The 12,430-nt window shown below is 41.0% G+C and overlaps 1 protein-coding gene across 1 annotated transcript in view; it reads left to right on the forward strand.

Annotated features, from left to right (window-relative positions):
- The window catches only part of BOK (BCL2 family apoptosis regulator BOK), a 485,461-nt gene that overhangs the window by 259,801 nt on the left and 213,230 nt on the right, over positions 1-12,430 (forward strand). Inside the window, exon 2 of the mRNA XM_044070310.1 lies at positions 3,948-4,076. Coding sequence (XP_043926245.1) covers positions 3,948-4,076 — 129 coding nt within the window. The remainder of the gene's footprint in view (positions 1-3,947; positions 4,077-12,430) is intronic.

A 12,430-nucleotide genomic window follows, 5' to 3' on the forward strand; every position in this document is an offset into this window, starting at 1 on the left:
AGCCCTTATTGGCTAGAGTGTGTGTCTACCATAAAGCCCAACAGCCTTGGGTTAATAAGCTACTAGTCATCCGGTATCCAGTTGCCCAGCTTGGGTTACTAAGAATAGCTTTGTTGAGTGAAAGCTGGACATAAAATCCAACCATGAACTAAGGATTGCTACACTCAATACATGTTCACTGAGAAGACAGCACTTAGAAGCAGATGACAAGATGGCAAGAAGGAGGCTAGACTTCCTCTGTATCCCGGTGACAAGATGGAAGGGCAGTGCAGCAAGTCACTTGGCTCGTGATCCAGAATCTAGTACTCAGGAGGACAGACGAGGAATGGCATGGGAATTGTATTGAGGGAGAGGCTTTAGTCATTAGAATTAGTGACAGACTCATGGCAATCTTATTCCAGTGTAAACATAGGACAGAATTCATAATTTCAACCTATGTCCCACAGGAGGATTGCGATAGTGAGGAAAAGAGTGCATTCAGACAGCAGTTGCAAGACCTACTAGATAAAGTTGGGCAACCTGAGTCACTGATGATAATGAGGGACCTGAATGCACATATTGGGACAGACAGAACAGGATATGAGGACTGCCTAGGTCCATATAGGTGGAGCAACAGGAATAAAGAAGGAAAGGTCATTCTAGATGTCTGTCTGGCAAATGCGTTTGGTGATGGTGACCAAGAGTTCATCAAGAGAAAAGGTCACAAGATCATATAAAAGAGGGGCCAACATGCAACTCAGTCAGACTTTCCCATAGTAAGGAAAGGGCACTGGGCTAAAGTCAGTGATTGCAAAGTTATCCCAGTGAAACAGTCCACCCACAGCATAAACCACTGGTTGCCACAATCAGCTGCAAGCAGTGGAGACAGAAGGATCTAAGATCAACAGAGACTCGGCTGAATACCTGAAAGCTGTCTGGCAGGAAAGCACAAGAGTTCAAGGAAATAATTAGGGCTCTCCCAGCTTAGGTGTAGTTGAAGAAGAACGGAAATGCCTCAGATAGCGTGTATGAAGACTTTAGAATATACATGAGCCGGGTATGGAAATAAGATAAACAAGGAAAGCTGGCGGTGCAATGCAGAAGTCCAGGAAGTCATCAAAAGAAAGGAAGACAGGAAAAAGTGGGTGATAGAAAACATTCACCAGGCTAAGAAAAAATACTGGTTGGCTAACGAAGAGGCTAAGACAGCAGTTGTAATAGTGAAGAACAGAGTGACTATTATCTGGAAAGTGAGTTGGTAGATGGCAAAAAGAAACTCTATCAGATTACAAGGCAAAGACAGAAAGAGAAAGAAGACAGGCAGCAGCAACCGACTCACCAGTCCGCAGAACATTAAAGGCAGATGGAAAGGGTGCTTCCAGCAGCTTCTGAATAAAGAAAACCACACAGAAGATTTACTGCCCTAGACAGCCTACAATGAAAGAAGAAGAGCAGCCCACCCAAGAAGCATGAACAGCATTAAAGAAAATTAAATTAGGGAAAGCAGCAGGCTCAGAGGAGGTCATGAAAGATGTGATCGAGTTGTTTGGTGAATTACAAGATAAGCGGCCCATGAGGGTACTCAAAGCAGTTTGGAGAGAAGGGCATATCCCAGATGATTGGAGAATAAGCAAACTAATGCCAGTATAAAAGAAGAAAGGGGATATTCAAAACTGTGGGCAATATAGAGGTATCAAACATCTGTCACACTGCATGAAATTCTGGTGGAGGTGACCAGTAAATTGATACGCAGAGTAGTAGAAAGTAAGATGGGAGACAAGCAGTTAGGATTCAGATCAGGATGCAGTATGATTGACCTGATGTTTGCAATGAGACACTTGGTTAAGAAGAAGCTACAGATGAGAACAGAGTCCTTCTAGGCATTCCTAGACTTGGAGAAAGCATATTACAAGATCTCAAGAAAGTTGATTTGGGTAGTCTTGTGATGGTTCAAAGTCCCATAAACATTGGTAGAATTAGTGTAGGCTATGTACAAGAAGCCAGTGACACAAGTACAAACAGTGTTTGGACTCACAGAGAGGTTCCTAGTAGGAGTTTGTATGCATCAGGGCTCATCTCTGAACCCATTGTTGTTTGTACTGTTGATGGCTTTCATTAGCAAACACGTATGATGGGACAGATCAACAAATGACAGAACTGGGAGGAAAAAATGACAGAACTGGGAGGAAAGTACAAGAGTGGCATTACAGGCAGGCTCTGAACAAGAATGTCTGCAAAGGAGAGGGGCGTGGAATGTAAAACTGAAGGCACATAGGATGAAAGTGAGTACAGACAAGACAGTTCTAATTGCACCAAAATGGAGAAATCAGAGGAAGCTGAGAATTGAGATAGAAGGGAAATAGTGGGACAAGTTAACAGCTTCAAGTACCTGGGATGGGTGGTTAACAAAAAGGGAAGTCTGACTGGGGATATCAAAGCGAGAATCAGAGGAACAGCATCCAGCTAGTACAGAGTGTCAGGGGTAGAGTGTGGCAGAAGAATACCAAAAAGGTTGAAAGGTAAGGCATACAAACAAGTGGCATGTCCAGTACTACTGTATGGTACAGAAATCTGGGCAGTGAAGGCAGAGAACTTGAGCAAGTTAGAGGTGATGGAGATGAAGCACCTGAGATAGGAGATAATGATGCATAATGCGGGCCAGATGACGAAATGAGGACATCACAGCAGAAGCCCAAGTAGCTTTAATTGCAGAAAAGGTCAAACAGAACCGATTATGGAGTTTCAGACACATGCAAGAAAGCAGAAGACAATCTGGTGAAGAAGATTTGGGACAGACAGAAAGAACGCATGAGGAAATGAGGACATCCAGTAAAGAGATGGATGGATTGTGTGAGAGATGACCTTTGACAGTAAGGCATGACTGTCAACGAAAGTAGGATAGCGGCACTGAATTGAGAGAGATAGTGACAGTTGACACAACACCCCGATCCCATATAGAAAATAGGGAAAAAAGGGGAGTTGATGATGAAGATGATGATGCTGATTTCAAATATCAGCTTTTGAGACAGTTGTGCAATATTTAAGCAAAATGAATAATTTCATATCCGCCCACAATCATGGTTGCACTGTCTGTAATATTCTGGCAAACAAACCTCACAGCCATGAGTGGTCGCTTGCACTGGTACATAACCTGTGTAAAAAAGAGGGTTAGACAAACAATTAGAATTCTCACTGAGTCTTTTCTATTGTCTCAAGGTGAACTAATCCTGTCAGCCTTGTGACTCATCTCAGATTCAGATTCTTTATGGACCAAACACTAGCACACCATCCTTACCAATAGCAACACCTTCATGCCCTCACAATAAATTATTCTTTTCATATTGAAATATTTCTGGTGCAGAAGTTACACAAAATGGCAGACTTTGGAAGCAAGACCTTCCATTAAGAATAGTAAAGGTTGTTAGCTACTGAATATGTCTCCCTCGGGGTATCTGACAAAATTCACTTGAAGCTTTTAATGTGGAGAATATTTGGCACCATGCAACTTAGATGCAATATCCTCTAGGGTTAATAGAATGAACCTTTCAAGATTGCTTCATTTTCACTTTTATAAATTGACAAATATTCTCAGGTTGCCATTCTTTGGAACTTGCTTTCCGCAGCGGAGGATATAAGGTATAAAAAAAGATGAAATAAAGAAAAAATAAGTTTAATAACAACAAATAAATAGGGGGAATCTAAGCAGATGTTTTACTTTATTGCTTTTGCAATTTTAAATACATTTGTGTGTGTATCTATACATATAAATATATGCTCATAGAAATAGAGAAGTATATGTACAGGTCCATGTAAACACACACAGCTGGGAGAATGTAAACTGAGCCTCTGGATGGAAATGTCATCTAATGCAATCTTATGTTATTGATGTGCTGTACTGAGTAACAGACATGTACTTCTACAAAAATGGTTGCATTTCATCAACTCACTGCTATGTTTCTTCCTGGCAGGGGATGAGTTGGAATATATCCGACCAAACGTGTACCAAAACATTGCCAGACAGCTGAACATCACATTGAATTCAGAGACAGTGGTGACCGACGCCTTCCTAGCAGTTGCTGCAGAAGTCTTTTCAGCAGGTAAAGCAGTGTATCATATATAATGTATCTTTATGTATGCAGTTACGAATGAGCTAAGACATGTTTCAGTTTAGACTATAGAGACATTTCCTACATACTCTAAATATTTTTACATTCATACTACTTAATTATCTCTTCTTGTCTTTGGAGCTTGTGCTTAATGTTCCCTAATACAGCATACACATTTTGTAAAACTAGGATGGTGTTCATATCTTCCAAATTTTTAGCACAAGAATTCTGGACAAAGCCTAAAATAATGGGGGGAACAAAGGCCCCAAAATAGGGACAGGTTTTAAATATTGCTCTTATAAATTTAGAAAGTTGCTAGCATAACAGGTTTTGGCTTGGCATGCATTTTCTCAAGAATATGAAGTCTGAAATTCAAATGCCTATCATTATTTAGTGATTTCAATCCTCAATGATTAGCCAGAAAAACACAAATTTTATGAGGAACAGACCAAAAATATAAGGCAAAAATCTGGACATTCTGTGAAAATCTGTATAGTTGAGAGGTATGATGGTGTTCTATAACTCTTTTCTTTAATCTGTTTATATTTTCCACTGACATCCAGCAATACCTCAGGTCAACATCCTAGTACCCCAGCACACACACACACACGCACACACACACACACACACACACACACACACACACACACACACACACACACACACACACACACTCTCTCACATGCAGTTTCTTACCATTCTACATATTATTTTTCAAAGGGCATCCCATGCGCCTTTGAGCAGTGTCTGCCAATATGCACAATGTATTTCCCTTATTTTGCTTCATTTCACATCCCACAGACAGAGACATAGAATGTGCATGTGTGTGTGTGTGTGTGTGTGTGTGTGTGTGTGTGTGTGTGTGTGTGTGTGTGTGTGTGTGTGTGTTGGAGGGTGAATAATCATTTATGAATGCAGAACCCTTACATCTTCCAGACTTAATTGCAAATCAATCATGGGAGGTGACAATGGTTTGCCTTTCTTTAGGAAGAGTTAGCTTTATCAATACCAGCATAATTTAATGCAATGTTGAACTCACCATTAAAAATGTGCTCACCCCCTTCAAGGGGTATAACATTTTTAGAACAATTTCCTCAGACACTAGATATAAGTAGTTTTTTCCAAAAAGTCTCTTGTAAAATGTATATTTGTTTCCCATTCTCACATACATACCTGAAAGATGTGCTCAGGTATACTATGTTTGATAACAGTTTCATTTGTGGTGTAAGTGATGTACAAAACCAAAGTTCAACAAACAGTGTTCTTCCAAAATAACTAATTAGTAAAGTGGTATAAAAGAACAAACACCTCAAATGACTCAACAGCGTTAGTAACTAATCCAGACTTCAAAATAATTGGCAAAAAAAAAACAACGTGCATTGCTCAGTAGCTTCAAGTTTTTGCAAAGGTTGGTCCACATTCTGCCTCTCAGTACTCATCTTGGGATTAGTTCTTCTGTTTTTGCTCCTGGTGAGAGAAGAAGCATAGGAACATTATTTCCTGGGGACTGCTGATCACCAGAAAGCCTAGTAACTCTTTCGTAGGTGTCAGTTTGGAATTTGTGCTTATATTTTGCTCCTGATGAGAGAAGGAGCAGTGTGCATATATTCCTGACTCTTTCTGGTTGGGAAGTGAGTGTCTGTGTTTGGCCTTCCTGATTGGTCTGGTTGTTATTCAAGCCATTTACCAGGAAAAGGCTGCAACAAGCCCACAGACCCTTACATCATCTGGGACAAGACTGTGGATCACCAAACAGGCTGTGACCTGCTTCCCATCTTGGGATTACTACTACTGTTTTGCTCCTGGTGAGAGAAAAAGCAAAGGTGCATTGTATCCGAGCAGAGTGAAGTTGTGGTGAGATCAACACTAGTAGTAGTCAGGCAGTAGCAGTTTAGGTGACTCCTCTGTTTTCATCATTCTTGACAAGCTAATTCCTTCCTTTCAGTAAGTACTGCTTGATTTGCTTCTATCTTCAGAATATCTGCCCAAATAGTTTATCCATAAATCATCAGGCTCTACTTATTAGATTCCCCTCAAGTTTTGGCAGTGCTCTGTATAGTCACAAACACCTTGAGTTGACATTTTTTCCTGTAAAAGTACCATTGAAATTTCACTAGTACCTACTTACACACAGGACAACTAGTTTTCACTGACAACCACTGCCCCCAGAGTTGCAAACCAGGTACCCTAACATTGCCTTATATTCTCACTCCAACTGTCTAATCAATAAAAAGGGGTCTGTTGCCATGGATATGAACTTTCCCATTAACTCCGTTACCAGCTTGATGGATATGGGTATCCTGAGGCAATGTAGAAATTGCCTCATGTTTACTGACAACCAGTTATTTCTCAAGCAAACTGATATGGTATCAGAGAGATGTATTTACACAATGTCACTGGAGGCAAAACTCTCACATAAAAGCACTCCTAATGTCAATAAGGTTGTCATTAGTACACACACTGCACCCACCACACACTATTCAAAGCAAACACATAGACTCACATATGCTGAGGCACTTAAATTTAACCTTAGTAAACCTCAATGACCTCCTAGATGAATTACACATAACAAACACCCTCAGAAACCCCAAATGCACTGTATCAAAACAACAACAACATCAACACATACAGCCACATCTCATGGAACCTCCACTTCTAAGCCTATAAGGCAAGCCATCACACAAGCCAACATTCTGGTCATTGGAGACTCCATTGTGAGATGCACTGATATCCCTCTCATCAGGCTGAGTGAGGAGAAAGTCATTGTCAGTTGCTTATCAGGGGCTAGGATCCACCACATTATGCGCGCACTCAGGTCATTGGACCACAAGTACCAGTATGACTCAGTCATAGTCCATGTGGGTGTAAATGACCTGAGATGTACCTCCGTAGACTATATGAAGACAGACATCATGGAGCTCTCAGAATATGCTTCCTAGGCTGGTAGGAACCTAGCATTGAACAGCATTTTACAATATCCCACAATATGAACAAAAGATGACTGACTTTAATAATTGGCTTAGTTTCTGGTGTAATTCTAAGGGGGTGCAATATTTGTCAGCATGGAAGGAGATGGTCAACAGACTTTGCTGCTTTGCCAGGGATGGTCTGCACCTCTCTGCTCTAGGCTTTCAGATATTAGCTAAAACATTGTCCTCCCCATAGTGCCTTTTTCAGTCAATGCCAAACTGAAAGTACTTCCGACATAGCAAATCAAAGCCAAGAAATCCTTAAGGTGTTACTGCTCAATGTCAGGAGTCTAAACAAAAAACTCCACTGCCTAGAAGCTCTATTCACCTTAGACAATGCTGATGTCTGTGTGGTCACTGAAACCTGGTTTAAAGTCATGCAGAACACACTGAAAGTGCAAGGTTATAACGCCTTCCATACATTTAGACCAGCTACTACCCAGACAGGGACTAAAGGTGAAGGTGTCTTGAATTATATCAGAAATAAATATTCCTCAAAGCAAGTCAAACAGGGCAATGCAGTTGAGCTTTTCCACGTTCAGTCACCATATGCAAAATCCAGTACCACTTCCTTACAAGCTATAAGTCCCCTTCTATGACCCAGGAAACCCATACCATGTATTTAAACTTATTGGAAACAATCACCATCCAGCCAAATGCCATATTCGTGGGCAATTTTAATTACCCCGCTATTAACTGGGAATCATATATGACACCAAACATACAGGCACAAAGATTCGTTGATTTTGTAAACACAAACTTCCTGGACCAGATTGTCAATATACCAACAACAGGGTGCAACTATACTGGATCTGGTCCTCACTAATATGGGAGAGTGCTGCTCACCCCCTAGTGTAATGTCTTCTCTGCTAAGGTCAGACCACAAAATGGTTTCTTTTGAAGTAAAAATAAAACCTGGAACCCTAGCTAACCCTAGAATATTCAGGAACTATTCTACTATTAACTGATAACCTGGCAAACTTTCAAGCCCCCTTAAACCCCGAGAACACTGCTGCCTACACAGAACTGTTCACAGAAACCCTACACAAGCATGTTAATAGCTGCAAAGAGGCAGCTGTACCCACCAGGAATAAGTACAGAACTAATTAAAAAAAAAGCCACTCTGGTGGAATCGCAACATCAATAGGCTGCATAACCGAAGAAAGAAAATCATGGCAAAAAAAAAGGAGCTGCAGCAACCAGCAGAATAAAAGCATACTTATCAAACTAAACAAACAACTCAGAGGACAAACAAAGTCTACCAAAGCCAAATTTCAGGTAAATTTGGCCTCCCAGGCCATGGACAACCACAAGGCATTATTTAGCTATGTCTGCAACCTCAAAGGCAGTGCACAGTTGTGTGCAGAGCTCACTGTAGATGGAGCCACCTACACTGAGCCAGAAGATATAGCAGACCTACTGGCCAACAAATTCAGCTCCAACCTTACCCCCTTCCCTCCCCCTCAACATTCCTTCAGGAAAAAACAAATGCAATTCCCCCTGTTATCACTAGGGAACAGGTCCTTAATGCCATCTAAGGCCAAGAACACTGTATCAATGGGCTGAGACAGTATCCCAGGATGCCTTCTAAATAGCATGAAATATGATCTATCAAGCCTTCTGGAATTGCTTTTTAACTGTAGCCTCCAAACAGGCTTCGTGCCTCATGAATGGAGAACAGCATCAGTCATCCCTCTGCACAAAGGTGGGCCATTTACAGACCCTGGAAACTACCAACCCGTAAGTCTGACTAGTCTCATATGCAAAGCCATGGAAAGAATTATCATGGAAATGATCAATAATGGCACAGAAAACCTCCAGACAGTGGACCAACCCAATATGGTTTCATCAAGGGCAGATCATGTCTACTGAACCTGGTGGACTTCTTTGAGAAGGTCACCAAAGCAATGGATGAGGGCAAAATGGTTCACACCACCTTCCTTGAACTGGCCAAGGCATTTGACACAATCCCCCACTCGGCAATATTTAAAAACTTAAAAGGTTAGGTACAAACCCTTATGTCTCCTGGTGGATAGCCACCTGGCTCATAGACAGGACCCAGGAAGTTAGAAACAGAGAGTCCACATCTACAAAGTGGCCAGTCACAAGAAGAATCCCTCAGGGATCAGTCCTGGGACTGCTTCTTTTTGTCATTTACTTCTCCGAAGTCAAGGCCAACATCAATGGCCTCTGGATGACTAAATTTGCAGACGATTGCAAATTAGGAGCTGTCATTGAATCATCCACTGACACAAATGTTCTCTAGAAAGGGCTGACAGACAAACAACTGGTGCTAGAGCCATGAACTTAAACTAAATGTCAAGCAATGCATAATAGTATCCTTTGGGAAGTCATCCACCCATGATAACTATCATATTAACAATACAGCCCTAAGAGTTGATGTAGTAGTCAGGGACTTGGGGACACACACAGATAGTAAGCTAACCTTTGACCATCACATGTCTACAATAGTGAAGAAATCATGCTATGTTTTACAACTTATAAACAAAGGTATGACATCTAGGTCCAATGAAGTCATTGTTCAACTGTATTTGGCATATATCAGCCCTATCATTGAGTACCATTGCCCCTTTGGTATGTACCTAATCAGGCATATCCAAAAATTGGAACATCCACAGAGATTCCTCACTAAAAGAATACAGAGCATAGTAACATGTCCTCTGCATACATATCAAGGCCCTATCCCTGTATTCTGTCTGTTACACACTGATGACGGGAGATCTATGCCTGGCATACAGGGCATTGTCAGTCCCTACTCTGATGGACCTCCTGCATATCTGCAAAACAAACAACACCAGAATTATCCTTTCTAAATACTTAAACCTTGCCTGTGATATAGATTAGGACCTGCTGGAGAGACAGATATGTATCCCAGAGACTACTCCTTCTCTAGAACAGGCTCCTCATCCATGTGAAGCAGAGTTCCTCCGTAACCCAATTCAAGTGTAACTTGTATAATTGAATGGGGAACAGGAAACTGTCTGGTTTGGCACCTACTGTATGTTTCTAATAGACTCAGGCAGCCTGTAAATATTTCATCTCCCAGGCCCCTGCTTGTAAAAGTTTTCACCTCCCAAGCCCCTGCTTACACTTACCAAGGGTACCAAAACGTGTGAGAGATTTGGGATACATGGCTAGGCTTAAAAAGGCCCTTGTTGTTGTTAGCCTAGTAAACACCTATGAACCTATAAACTACTCTGAGCTTGATACTAAAGACTAACATTTCACAGCTAACTCATTCTTAGAACAAAATGTGCCAGCTAAGCATGACATCTGAATACAAAGCACAGTACACCCCCCCCATTCTTATGCTTTAAGAATTCTTTCAACTGCTTTTTGTAATTTTGGTATAGCAAAATATCTACAGCTTATGCATTCTTTGTTGTACAGTATTTTTAAGCAACAAACTGGTCATTTTTCCAATTCAAAGTTTTCACACTTATTTTCTAAGCAGGAAGGCCTGGATGAAGTACCAGGTCTTCAGTGATCCCAAAGTGTACTCATAATCTTCTCAGGAAAAAAGAAAGGTTTAAGCACTATCTAAAGTACCCTGGAAGTCAGAAATATATCTTCTGTGACCTTGCAAGGGTTATCGAGAATATACAGCTCAAAAATAGTAGGAATTCCATGGGCCAAGTATTAACTAATTAAGAAACTCACTTGTGGAAATGACATTTCCAGTGGGCAGTGATCTGTGTTCACAGCTGCGGCTAAAGATTCCTCATACACAAGTAGCAGGCAACCTAGAGACACTACAAAAATGTCTGCAAGTCCCAATAATGGGCTTTCCACAATGTTAATGTTTCTATGGGGGTATATCTTTTTTCAAGAAGTGTAGATGGGGAGAAACATAAGGGGATGGTAGGGAATGGAAAGAGGATAGAGATATCTTGAAACTGCTGATTTGGCTTAGTGGTATGTTGCTCTAACTGTAGTGCATAGGGTCCTGTGTTCAAGACTTTGTAGTGAAATGCATATAGAAGCAGGGACAAGGACAAATATAAAATACAGACAAAAATAAACCAGAGAGGTGTTGACACAAAGGTGTGAGAAACAACAAATAGAAGGAAAGAGACACACAAAGAATGTGAGTGACAGAATGGGGGGATAGTGTAGGCAACCCAGTTTCTGAACACCCTGCCTGGGCTAGACCCAGGAAGAGGTCAGTCAGTACTGTGGCTGCCCTTCCCACTACACCCTGTCTTAGACGGTGGAGAATGCAGTGGTGAAACTTTATTAGCTTCACAAAAGAAAATCTACAGACAGCCAGTTTGGGCATTAAAGCCACAGTTTCACAAAGTCGCCCATCACCTCCTCCAAGTCTAACCCCATGGCGGACATACATCTCAACATACCTCTCAACCTCTTAGTGCAAGAAATCTGGACAAACCCTGACAAAATAGGGGGATAGAGGCCCAAAGATAAGGACAGATTTTGAACATTGCTATTATAAACTTAGAAAGTTGCTAGAGTAACAAGGTTTGTGTTAACTTACATTTTCTGAAGGATGTGAAGTCTGAAACTCAAATGCACATCATTATTTGGTGACTTCAGTCCTCTGACCATCCCAGTGATTTGCCAGAAAACCACAGATTTTATGAGGAACAGACCAAAAATATAAGGCGAAAATCTGGAAAGTTGAGAGGTATGCCTCTCAACTGTCCAGATGTTTGCCTCAAAATTTCTGTTCCTCATAAAATGTGTGGTTTTCTGGTAAATCTCTGGGATGATCTGAAGAATGAAATCACTAAATAATGACATATATTTGAGTTTCAGACTTCATATCATTTAGAAAATGCATTTTAACACAAACCCTATTATTGTAGCTACTTTTTAAGTTTATAACAGCAATATTAAAAAATTGTCCCTATTTTTGGGCATTTGTCCCCCCATTATGTCAGGTTTTGTCCAGATTTCTTGGGATAAGAGGTTGAGGGGTATGCTGGTGGCACTCCATTCTGGTAATCGACCACAAGAAGCTAGTGGCGATGCCCTAGGTCACCTCCTGCTGTAGAATCTCCATCACCCAATGAAGATACAGGCTTTAGAGGCAGACAGAGAGCTTTTGGGAGATAAAGTCCATGGCAGAGCACAGAACATTGCCATGTTACAGACATAGCTGTGGTAGATACTGCAAAAATAGTAACATAAATGGATGGAAATAGAAAAGAAGACATTAAAAATATAAGAAAAGGATAGTGGCAGTGAGAGAAAGAGAGATTAAAAAGAAATGACTAGTTTGATTGTCTTAAAATCACTTTTCGAAGTACCTACTGGTGTATTAAGCAACTGCTATGTATGTTACTATGCCAGGACCAAGACTACTGACTAGATACAGAAATTCAAACATCCCAT

The sequence above is a fragment of the Protopterus annectens genome, chromosome 4.part1 (genome assembly GCF_019279795.1).
Source record: "Protopterus annectens isolate FY-2018-M chromosome 4.part1, PAN1.0, whole genome shotgun sequence".
Lineage (NCBI taxonomy): Eukaryota > Metazoa > Chordata > Ceratodontiformes > Protopteridae > Protopterus > Protopterus annectens.